Source organism: Tachysurus vachellii, chromosome 8 (genome assembly GCF_030014155.1).
Source record: "Tachysurus vachellii isolate PV-2020 chromosome 8, HZAU_Pvac_v1, whole genome shotgun sequence".
NCBI lineage: Eukaryota > Metazoa > Chordata > Actinopteri > Siluriformes > Bagridae > Tachysurus > Tachysurus vachellii.
In genome coordinates this window covers 10321087-10333296 of record NC_083467.1, presented here as the reverse complement: position 1 = coordinate 10333296, position 12210 = coordinate 10321087, and the positions used below count along the sequence as shown (strand labels likewise).

The following is a 12210-nucleotide window of genomic DNA, read 5'->3' as shown; positions in this document are numbered from 1 at the left end:
ATACCAAACTAGTTTAAAATTGCACGCATTTTTTTTTAAAGGTATATGTTGCAAGGGCTGTTAATGTTTTGAGAGTGTATTTTTTTCAGAGATGTCATTAACACTGAGAGTGAATTAGTAAGATAAAATCCTTAATAGAGCTTTCTATCCGCACACATGAGCGCGCACGCGGGTGTCACGTGGGAGAATTCCGGGACACACGTACATGTACAAGGTATACTCGGTATCCTAGCAACTGCAGAGCTTTACTGTGTGTACCCTTGTTAGCATGGATGTGTTTATCGTCAGTTAATAGGACGCGTAATCATAATAAAACCACAGGTAAAGTTTTTTGTTTTTAAATAAAACCATGAATTCTCTTTCACGTCCCAGCGAATCCTAAAGATAAACTTTGCTAGCTTAATATCAGGTTAGCTAGTATGTTATTCGTTATCCAACTTAGCTTGAGAAACCTAGCTAGCCTTTCTGCTAAGCTAAAGTAACTAGCTAATGTTATCGTTTCGAAGACTGTTAACTAATATAATTTGCTTTCTTATTTGACACCGCCTCAAAGCAGTCGCCAAACATAATTAAAGTTACTTTAGGAAAATGAACTATAGTTTACTGTAAATATAGACATCATGGTAGCTTTGCTTAGTACATTTTTTACGATAATACTGTCAAGTACCTGTTGTGCGTGATGCTATGTTATTACATACTTATTACACGTGTTATGGTGCCTTTTCTTAGCTATGCAATGTTTCTGAAACAGTTACCACTGTCTGTCTTTATGTCTCTGTGTGTTCAGATTTAATTTCATTTGATTTTCTGTTCTTGTCAAAAGTCTATGATGGAGAACGTTCATCTTGTAGCCGAGGAGGAAGAAGATCTGTATTCAGGATACAATGACTACAATCCCACATTTGACTCAGAGGTGAGTGCATTACATGCCATGTCATTGCACATAGTGGTTCATGTCATATCTGTATTTTTTTTAATTCATTATGCGGTTTGTATTATGCGGGGATGTGGTAGCCATGTGTTTATGGTGTTGGATTACCAATCGGAATGTTGTGAGTTTGAATCCCAGGTCCACCAGGCTGCCACTGCTGGGCCCCTGAGCAAGGCTCCTAACCCTCAATTGCTCAGTTGTATAAGAAATGAGCTAAAATGTTAGTCGCTCTGGATAAGGGTGTCTGATGAATTCTGGAAATAAATACTTTTTCTACAGGATCTGGACAATGATGTTGGGTTTCAGCAAGCTGTGAGGACGAGTCATGGCAGACGACCACCTGTAAGATTTACTCTTTTAATCAACCACCTAGATACAACAATTAAAGATACAAAAATACATCTAGTAGCTGGGATTTGCAATTCAATTATTTTGGCTGAATAACTTCTTAAGTGTGTAGTTTTTTAAGGGGAGAATATCAGACTCCCACTTTCCGTAAACTTTATACAGTGTATTATCATCGTTCCCACTCATTCATGTAGTTATCTAATCATGTGCAATATATAAAATCATGCAGATATGGGCCAGCAGCTTCAGGTTATGTTCACATCAACCAGCAAAATGGGGAAAATGTGATCTCAGTAATTTTGACCATGGAATTACTATTGTTGCCAGATGGGCTGTTCTGAATAATTCTGCTGATACAGATTTTTAAATATAATGTGTAGAGTTTGTTTAATCAGAATTTGGCACTAACAGCATGAATCCATGGACCCAGCCTGCTTTGTGGCTGGTGGAGGTGGTGTAATGGTGTGGGGAATGTTTTCTTGGTACACTTTGGGCCTGTTAATAACAATCAATCATCACTTAAATGCCACAGATGGTTTGAGTATTGTTGCTGATCATGTGCATCCCATCATGTCCAAAATTTGCCATCTTCTAAAGGCTACTCCCAGCAGGATAATGCACAATAATTTCACAAAACAATCTCACCTTTCCCTTTACTGAATCTGAATCTAGTAGAAAACCTTTGGGATGTGGTAGAACAGGGGGTTCAAAGAATGAATGTACAGCTGAAAAGCCTGCAGGAATTGTGTGATGCAATCATATAAACAATTAGCAGAATCTCCAAGAAAATATTTTGTGGAGTCCATGCCATGCTTTGATAGCAAAGGGAGGCTCTAATCAGTATTAGTATTGTGTTTTTCAGCGAGTGTTTCTTACCACTGTAGATCACTTTATCTTCTTGTGTAATGTATTTGAGATTTTTTTATCATAATTCTAAAGATATAGCGGTAGGTTATGCACCTTATACATTGACATTCTTGGTAATGTTAGGCAGGTTTATGATAGGATATATATTGTAACCTTTTTTTTTTCTTAGATGACTGCAAAATTTCCCAGCACTGCTGTTGGAGGCAGACCTATAGGAACAGCTTTTGGTGTAAGTCACACAACTAAACCTATATAAACAGATTAACAATAAATTATGACAAACAAAATGGATGTTAGGTGATAGGATCTATCACAGCAAGAGTAGACTTTCTTAGAATGTTTGCTTTTTCAAAGAAAATCTATTAAATTATAATTATTAATTGCTTTTATTTTTGAGTGTGATATTTCTTTTATACAACAATAAATTGACAAATATTGTGTAACTGATATTTCAGATAGAATATGGCATAATTGTTTTGTTGCTCCATCAACAAAAATAGCTCCCAAAGAAGCCACAGCTCGATAAACTGTCACATTTGTCCCAGTTGTTTTTGTTTATGGTGTAAGTTTTTTTTTTATGGTATTATTTGTTGTTCATTAGCTCCGTACAGCTATGAGTCCCTCAATAGGAAGGCCTATGACTGGGGCAGTGCAGGTGAGAACATCACACTGAAGTTCAGTGGGTTTTTTTTTTTGCTTTAAAAATCATTGCAGAAGTAGTAGATCTTACATTTACCTGGATTATCTTCTTTTTTTAAGGATGTGACTGCACGTCCCATGACTGCATTGCGAGCTGCAGGATACACATCCTCTTTAACTAAAGGTAAGTGCACATATGACACAATTTATAATTCAAAGTAATATAATATCTACTTTTGTCTACATTGAGTTTATGCATTTGTACATATTTCAACCATCAGACATCCTATATTTTGACTTGGCAGTATGCTTATGTATATAAGATATTCAGCCCATGTTGGACGTTTGGGGGACAAAGTTAGGGAGGCGAGATTAAGATGGTTTGGACATGTTCAGAGGAGGGAGAGTGAGTATATTGGTAGGAGAATGTTGGACATGGAGCTGCCAGGCAGGAGGCAAAGAGGAAGGCCAAAGAGGAGGTATATGGATGTAATTAATGAGGATTTGAAGCTAGTGGGTGCAAGTGTTGAGGATGCAGAAGATAGGGTTAGGTGGAGAGAGATGATTCGCTGTGGCGACCCCTGAAGGGAAAAGCCGAAAGAAGAAGAAGAAGACATCCTATATTTTGACTTGGCAGTATGCTTATGTATATAAGATATTTTGCAAGTACTATAAATGCAAGCACTTCCTTTTTTCAGGCTCCACTTTTGATCCACTTGGACAATCAAGAGGTCCAGCTCCCCCATTAGAAGCAAAAAATGAAGAAACGTAAGTTTTCTGCTTTGTTTTTGCCAATTCATGAGAACCTGGCACTCTGTATGCAGTTTCTGTTCTATTAATGTAACCCATAAACTGTCATGATTATGAACCATTTTTATTTGCAATCCAGACCAGAAGAGAAGATTAAGATATTGGAAAAGAAAGTGAATGATTTGATTGAGGAGAGCTGTATGGCCCATGCAAATGGTGATCTTCAGCTGGTAAGGAAAATGTTACCTTAAAAAGCTTAGTGAGTCATGTAAATGTAAACATGTACATGATCTAGGCTTTTAAAACACTGTGACAGTTTGATTTCTGCTATATATTTTTTAACACTTGTGATGCTCTGAATTATTCTATACCTGTCTTTCATATCTCTGTGTGTGGTTCATTTAGGCTCTAGAGAAGGCAAAAGAAGCTGGTAGAAAAGAAAGGGTGCTGTTGAGACAAAGAGAGCAATCTGGCACTGCAGATCATATCAATTTGGATTTAACCTATTCAGTGAGTTCATTTCTAATTATTCCATGCCACTATTAAATGTTGTTCAATTTGATACACTGAATGCAGGGTTTTCTCTGCTGTTCAGGTGCTGTTTAATTTGGCAAACCAGTATGCTAACAATGACATGAATACAGAAGCCTTGAACACTTACCAGGTCATTGTGAAGAACAAGATGTTTAACAATGCAGGTGATGTAATGACTAAGAATTTTGAGATGGGACTTATTAACCACAATTAAAATAATAAACTAAACATTATGGCAGAGACTCATTTTATATGTATATATATCTTGACACTACTACTGAGTCTCTGCCATATGGTTTAGTTTGAAATAAATGAAACTTAAAATACTACAGGTTATAAATTATACATGTCTCTAATCACAATATTTGTCCATTTGTTCTTTTTCTAATACAGGACGGTTGAAAGTGAATATGGCTAATATCTACTTTAAACAGAAGAATTATCCCATGGCAATTAAATTTTATCGTATGGCTTTAGACCAAATCTCTAATGTACACACAGAGATGAGGCAAGTTTCACAGAAGATCAGTCAGTATGAATGCAACACGATGAAAATATACATATATGTATATTGTTTTATGAACCTTTGTTGCTTCCAATAGGATTAAAATCATGCAGAACATTGGTGTTGCATTCATACGCATGGGCCAGTACTCAGACGCCATAACTTCCTTTGAGCACATTATGAGCGAGAGTCCCAACATTAAGACGGGCTTCAACCTAATTCTATGCTACTATGCCGCTGGAGACCGTAAAATGATGAAAAAATCTTTCCAGAAACTAATCTGTGTGCCCCTGGGCATTGATGAGGAAGAAAAGTACATCTCTTCAAATGTGAGTTTGAAAGGAATGTTGCACTAATTTGGCTACGCATTCCAATTAGCATTAGAATCATTTGTGGCTAATAGTTAGATTTTCTTGATTAAATTAAACTGTGTTTAAACAGTTTTTTTTTTTCAATTTCTTGTTAGGATGACCCCCATACAAGCTTACTGATTGAAGCCATCAAAAACGATCAGCTGCATCAAATGGAGCGAGAGAGGTATCAGGGAGTTCTTATAAAATTTATGAAGGGATAATTTAATATACAGAGGTGTCCAAAAGTCTGAGACCATGTTGAAAATCTGGGATATATAAAACTGGAAATAAACAATTGTGGACATTCTAAAAACAAAAAGGAAATGTATTTCTTGACTATTTAGTTTGTAAGATGCTGTACAATTTCTAATTCACTATTTAAATTTAAGCACATTTGTGATTTTGAGCATGAGAACTACTTTGTACAAATTGTCAGAATTTACAAGAGACTTATACCGTTCCACTGAATGGCATGTTCTGAAGACATGCCAGTGAATTTGCTTTAACATGAATTAACAGGTTTTTAATCATTTATCAGTCTGAGTGCAAATATTTGTGAAAATATTATTTGTAATAAAAGCCTTTTGTGTTAAATTGAAAAGTAATGCCAAACAAAAGCAATTTTCACTAGTTGTCTCAGACTTTTGGGTCCCTGGTAGGTTCCTTAAGATGAAACTGCACAGTTTTGTTATTTAATGTGTGAAAAAGTAATGAATTATTTGCTCTACCTCAGAAAAGCTCTGGCTGAGAAGTACATCATGACTTCAGCAAAGCTTATTGCTCCAGCTATTGAGTCCACTTTTGCAGCGGGATTTGACTGGTGAGTTGCCATTTCACAGTTCAATACAGGGCCGTGAAGAAATAATCTAAATTGACTTACTAGATAATGATTGTTTCTATTGTTTTAGGTGTGTAGATATGGTTAAAGGTTCACAGTATGTGGAGCTGGCCAATGATCTAGAGATTAACAAAGCCATCACCTACCTGAGACAGAGGAACTTTAACCAGGTTAGAAAGGTCCTAATATAATTCTTATATTGTTTATATACTTATAGTGCTGTTGACCTATTTTGTGTGTAGTGCATAGATGAATATGAATGTTACACATTAGCCTACATAACTACGCTTTCTTATTTCCTCATCTCATTATCCATTTCTTCTATGTGTTTCACACATTTATATTCACAATTTTTCTTTTTCCACTTTACATTTGCTTTCCTGTTGAGGCTGAGGTATGTGTGTTCTGTCACAGGGTATGTCTTTGAATGAGTGCTCTTTATGGTGATTGTTTTGCCTCTCTCACTGCTGTTTTTGTGCCACATATTGTACATGGAAACCCAAACCAGTAGCTGATTCAAGAACATCTTTTATTTCTAATTGTTTCTTACCCTACACTTTAGTTATTCATATTTTTTATGTTAAGAATGGTGTATTACAGTGGTAGTAGGGTTGTAAGCAGGCTTTTTTATTTTACATACACCAAATGTCTGACACACTTGTACTACTGTACAGGCAGTGGACACACTGAAAGCCTTTGAGAAGAAAGATAGCCGGGTGAAGAGCGCTGCTGCTACAAACCTTTCCTTTCTCTATTTTTTGGTATGTACATGTGCAGGTTCTGTACAAAGCAGACTTGTAAATATACTGTAATACATTCTGACATTGCACTTGAAAGCATCACTATGTTTATTTTTTTCCCCCACTGCATTTTAATATACATTAAATTATACAGAATATTTTGAGCAGGTTTTCTTTAAGGGTATACTTTGATCAATTTAACTTACTTAGAACAATTTAGAGAATTGTATTATAAATTATTAATCAATTGGATTATTGTAGTAAATTCTACTGTTTTTATTTCCTACAGGAGAAGGATTTTGACCAAGCTGATCGCTATGCCGAGTTGGCCATGAATGCTGATCGCTACAATCCTGCTGCCCTCATTAATAAAGGCAACACAGTTTTTGTGAAGCAAGACTACGAGAAAGCAGCTGAATTTTATAAAGAAGCACTGCGGAACGACTCATCCTGCACAGAGGCTCTATATAATTTAGGTCTTTTATTAAAATTTTTAAAGCCTATTACCTCTCCCTCAGTAGTATTAGAGGTCATTAATGCAACCTCTGTTTTGGACCCTGGTATGAGGTTTCCTTTTTATTTAAAGGGAAAGTAACTTTTTTCCACAGGCACGTGTATTTTTTTGCACATCCAACTGTACTAGTAGCTTTGTATTGACCAGTGTTTGAACTGTTTCTGTAGGGTTGACCTATAAGAAACTGGGGCGTCTGGAAGAAGCTCTTGACTGCTTCCTGAAGCTCCATGCCATCCTTAGGAACAGTGCACAAGTTATGTATCAGCTGGCCAATCTGTATCCTTTTTAAACATAAATATAATATAAATAAGCATAAATATAATGTAGGATTGCAAGTGTTTCCATCTTTTGTATCAATTTGTGTTAAACTAGTTAGTGCTCTTGATGCAACATTTAGATATGAAATGTTGGAGGATCCTCACCAGGCTATTGAGTGGCTCATGCAGCTGATCAGTGTCACCCCCACTGACCCTCATGTACTTAGCAAACTAGGAGAGTTGTATGACAGCGAAGGCGACAAGTCACAAGCCTTCCAGTACTATTATGAGGCAAGGCTTTATTCCTCTGTACAGCTTCAAATTATTTTAGCTTAGTTGACAATGTTTGTCAGTGCTTAACATCATTCTTTTTCTTAGTCTTTCAGATACTTTCCATCAAACATTCATGTCATTGAATGGTTGGGAGCATATTATATTGACACCCAGTTTTGTGAAAAAGCAATTCAGTATTTTGAAAGAGCAACACTCATCCAGTACGTTATTATCTGTTTGTTATATATAATATTGGATTTATCAATTTCTCCAGGATTTGGTGATTTTGGGATTGCAAAAAACTGCCACAAAATCAAATTTATCTGTATTTCGAAAGAGATAGCATTTTTTTTAATTACCACAGATTTTCTGCAGATTTGCAATTGTGTGATGTCATCGTATTCAGCCAAAGCCCTCTGAATCATGTGCGTTGAGCATGTATTGTACTGCTATCGAAGAAAGTAATCACATATGCGTCTTCACTGGCAGGAGTTTATAAGAAGAATCCTGTGCTTGCAATTTCACTAATTCATGTAGTTTTCTACAATTTGCCATGCAATTTTGAAAAAAGCTGTAGCAAAATCAAGCATTTTTGGCCACAACAATCACGAAATGCTAAGCGAAATCCTGGAGGGACTGACATACATTATACTGTACTGATAGAAACAAGAAAAATATAACTCGTTGGTTTACATTTCCAACATTTATTGCATAATTAATAGAAACCTGGATTTTTCCATCTTATTATTTGACATTGTATTTTTCTACCTATTCACTGATGTCTCTTTGCACTTTGTTATTATATATTGAATCTTACTAACTTTGTGTAGTACTTTAATGTCTTTACTGCTGTAGCACCAAAATGTCACCTAGGGGATCAATTCTATTATACACACCCTCCAAAATATTGGTTATCCAAACCAGAAATATAAATTTATATAAATGTACACAGTATAAGTTCATTATAAATTCTAATAAATTCAAATTTATTTATTTATTTTTTTGTGAATTGTTTTGTTTATGTGAATTCCAGGCCGAATCACGTTGTGTGGCATTTAATGGTCGCTAGCTGTTATAGGAGAAGTGGTATGACATTGTTAAATAATTTTGTTAAAGTGACAAGTACTTTTATTATTATTTCTTGAGTCATACATTGTGCCTTTTGTTTCTCATCCAGGAAATTATCCGAGAGCACTCGAGACCTACAAAGACATTCATCGGAAATTCCCTGAAAATGCGGAATGTAACATGGACAACCGGTTTCTCTCTTTCATTTACTCCACAAAATTACACGTTAGGTAATGAGTTTTTCATTGTGAGCTTTTGTGTTGGTCAGGTCTACGATTCCTCGTGAGGTTGTGCACGGATATGGGGTTAAAGGAGGTACAAGATTATGCCACCAAACTCAAAAAAGTGGAAAGGATGAAGGAGATCAGAGAACAGGTACTGTGTCTGCTCCTTTTATATCCTGCTTCAGATTTGCCCTAACAGAGAGAAAGAAAATCTAGAGAACATTTACTTAAATTAGAAACAGCTGTTTCCAAATCAGAAGGGGCTTTTGGATCAGTATGTGTGTTCAGAGAATGGAATTATGTCCAGTGTCAGCTCCTTTCCTGTTGAACATTCTGTTCTTCTCTGCTGCATTATCACAGTCTTGTGCTCATTGTGCTGTTCTTGTCTTCTGCAAAGGAGAAGCATTTGTTAGTCCATTATTGGCATATATTTATCCTATTCATTCTGCATTTTTATCTTTATAACTGTATTAGTCATGCTTCACTTATTTTCCTTATACTACTGCAATAAACCCGTGTTTTCTTTTTTCTCCCTTGCAGAGGGTGAAGTCAGGAAGGGAGAACGGTGCTCGAAGCCGGAGAGAAGGCAGTGCCAGCAGTGGTAAGTGAACTGTTCCTTTCCATCCAAATCAATCAATCAATCTGTTCCACAGTGTTCATTTTACTTTCTCTAACTTTTTTTAATTTGCTGTCCAATGCAGTGAATCAAAAAGAGAGTAGTCCAAAGGCCATGCACACTCCCTCTAACAAAGTCAGTGGTATGACTTTTGCATCATTATTCTAGCTTCTGCAGGGCTGGAACTGTCTCTGGAATATTGTTTTAGTTTTGGCATAAACACAGATAAATAAATCTTCACCTTTAAAATACACTCTGTAGTTTTCCATGTTAGAGCAGCAAATGTAGTCCCCCTAAAATGTGGAATTAGCTTAAATTAATAGTAATATTCACAAACATTTAATCATTCCCTAATCTCCTAGTTGTTCCTGTTAGAGAGATGTATTTCTGCCTGTACATATCACTTCCCATATTAGTATCATTGCATAGTTATTTCCCTTATTTTTTATCCTTCCATATTAATTCTGTAATTCTTGACTCTTCTTGTGATATCAGATATGGATATCAAGCCAGGTGAGCATTGTTTCTGTTCACAGGATTTTAAACGATGTAGTATTTGAGATTAAGCTCAAAATGTCGCATTTTGCAATCTGTGATAAATAATGAAAATAATGTTTTGCACAGTGCTTGCAGAAGAACATTTCATAATGTTTATGCTCTCACATGCTCTCACTCTTTCTCACCTGTTGGCTGAATATTATCCTTTCCTTCCCAAGCTCTGTCCACTCCATCTTTTCATACAAACACATTTTCTGATTTTATGTAATACAATGTACCACAATCCTACACTGAAGTGGGACAGAGTTATGTGCTGTGATTCAAAGTCCTCACTTGCTTTTAGGAAAAATGCATGGTACAGTGTAAACAATAATCCAACACCTCTAAACCTAAAGCTTGAAGTGAGCTAAACAACCACCACCAAGATTTAGGGACCTGTTAGACTGCTTAAGATCTCATGAAGTCATAATTAACTGACTTACCAAATGAGATCCAGACATGTTATGCAGCATTATAAAGAATGACAGATTTTTTTTTTTTGCTTAATATTTGTCTTTCAGCAAAAAGCCAACATATTTAACAAGAGCTATAAAACAGTTGCTTATTTGCTTAATTTAAAACTGTTAAAATTGACAATAATGATCATTCTCATTCTTATAAGAACAGAAATAGTCAACATATTATTTACTGAATTTTATTTGGTAGTTACAATTTATTTTGGAGAAAAAAAACAGACTGGAGGGATGATTTTCCCATTTTCTCTACATTGTTTTATTATTCAGAGGACAATTTAAAGTTCCATTGCTGTCAGGCTTTTAGTCTTGGGTCTGTCTCAGAGTGATGCGTTTCCATCATTTATGAACAACGCAGCCAGGATATGAATACAGTGGCAGATGCCTAATAGAATTGTAATGCTCTAGAAATATTTTTGTTTCACAACACAGGATGTTTCTGCTGAGTAGATGAGCTTTGACATGGGACAAAATGTAAAATACTAATACAGTCCTGGTTCTTTGAAGAGGTTCTTTTATCTGTTAATTATTTTTGTAAATGAACCAAAATTACATTTGAGCAGACAGTCACACATTTGAAAGGAAAAAAGTGTGTGTGTGTGTGTGTGTATGTATATATATATATATATATATATATATATATATATATATATATATATATATATATATATATATATATACATACAGTATATATTAATTCATTCATTCATTCTAACATCTCTGAGTGTGTCTTTAAGACAGTGGACAGAGCAGCCATGGTGCAAGTGCCAAAGGGGAAAGACTAGGTGTCAAGCTGAGGTCACTTCCAGGACCCCATGAACCTTATGAAGCAAGCACCCCAGCAGACATTGGTGAGCAGGAACCTTTTTTGATTATATGAACCATCTGAAAATCCATCTTAATTTTTCCAGATTTCTTAATTAACATTCTATAAAATATGGGTGTGACATATACATATGTACATTAACAGTGAACTTAATAGCGTATGGAGGCCATTCTACTCCAGTGGTGTGTAATTACTGCAAGTGATGCTCATAGATTTGCATGACATTTTATGCTGTTTCAGCTGACTGTAGAAGCAAAGTCAGGTCCCTGTTTACTCTATCATTTAGTTGTTCTTTACCCAAACTGTTGGTAAATCCATTACATACTCTTAACATAATGATGTAAGATGTTGCTGTTTGCTACACAAGTCTGTAGATTCTGTCAGCCAAGCACTTCTGCTTCTGACCCAGCTATAATACATTCCTTGTTACATTGCCACATTTTACAGATCAACGTTAACCTGTTAACTTGTGTCTGCTAGCTTTTCATAGGATAGATGTGAACTGGGGAACACCTCAGTACCATGCCAAGGCAATAATACTCTTTCTGAGAATTTACAAACGAAAACATTTCTGCCATCATATTTCCAGATGCTTCTTATGTTGACCCTTTGGGGCCACAAATGGAAAGACCGAAGACTGCAGCAAAGAAACGCACAGAGGAAGATGAGTTTGCTGACGAAGAGTTGGGGGATGACCTACTACCAGAATGATGGGCTATTTGTGTACTGTGCTCTCATTATATGGATTTATTTAACATTTTCCTGTAGTATGTATGTAAGCATAATGTAAATAGGTGACCGTCCCGCTTGTATGAATTTAGTTTCCTATATAATAGGCTTGTTCCAGTTCACTAAACAGACTGTTGGATAAACATATATGTGTGTATCTCAGACTTTCTTAAATTTCTATGGAAATC

General features: G+C 35.7%; 1 protein-coding gene across 5 annotated transcripts; it reads left to right on the top strand.

The window, feature by feature from the left end:
* The first annotated feature begins 69 nt into the window (after nucleotides 1-69).
* On the top strand, nucleotides 70-12169 carry ift88 (intraflagellar transport 88 homolog). Of its 5 annotated transcripts, none has more exons than XR_009648956.1 (28): nucleotides 70-214; nucleotides 824-913; nucleotides 1211-1273; nucleotides 2316-2375; nucleotides 2748-2801; nucleotides 2906-2969; nucleotides 3484-3553; nucleotides 3675-3765; nucleotides 3941-4045; nucleotides 4131-4233; nucleotides 4463-4577; nucleotides 4672-4903; nucleotides 5041-5111; nucleotides 5661-5747; nucleotides 5836-5935; nucleotides 6440-6526; nucleotides 6795-6981; nucleotides 7187-7295; nucleotides 7417-7567; nucleotides 7655-7770; nucleotides 8583-8635; nucleotides 8727-8792; nucleotides 8886-8992; nucleotides 9382-9442; nucleotides 9543-9592; nucleotides 9953-9970; nucleotides 11205-11318; nucleotides 11883-12169. XR_009648956.1 is itself a non-coding variant. In XM_060876188.1 (28 exons), the coding sequence occupies exons 1-28, from the start codon at nucleotides 206-208 to the stop codon at nucleotides 12002-12004; spliced, it is 2562 nt and encodes an 853-aa protein (XP_060732171.1). In that variant the 5' UTR covers nucleotides 71-205; the 3' UTR covers nucleotides 12005-12169. The 5 variants fall into 5 exon arrangements, 4 of the variants coding, with proteins under 4 accessions (XP_060732171.1, XP_060732173.1, XP_060732175.1 ...); XM_060876188.1 differs by having other exon boundaries at nucleotides 71-214; nucleotides 9543-9599; XM_060876189.1 differs by having other exon boundaries at nucleotides 165-321; nucleotides 9543-9599.
* Nucleotides 12170-12210: the final 41 nt, after the last annotated feature.

Excerpts from the sequence above, each read along its gene's own strand:
- ift88 (XM_060876188.1), top strand. Across the intron at positions 4,234-4,462 it reads CAAGATGTTTAACAATGCAG|GACGGTTGAAAGTGAATATG; the intron begins GTGATGTAATGA and ends TTTCTAATACAG. Across the intron at positions 11,319-11,882 it reads AAGCACCCCAGCAGACATTG|ATGCTTCTTATGTTGACCCT; the intron begins GTGAGCAGGAAC and ends TCATATTTCCAG.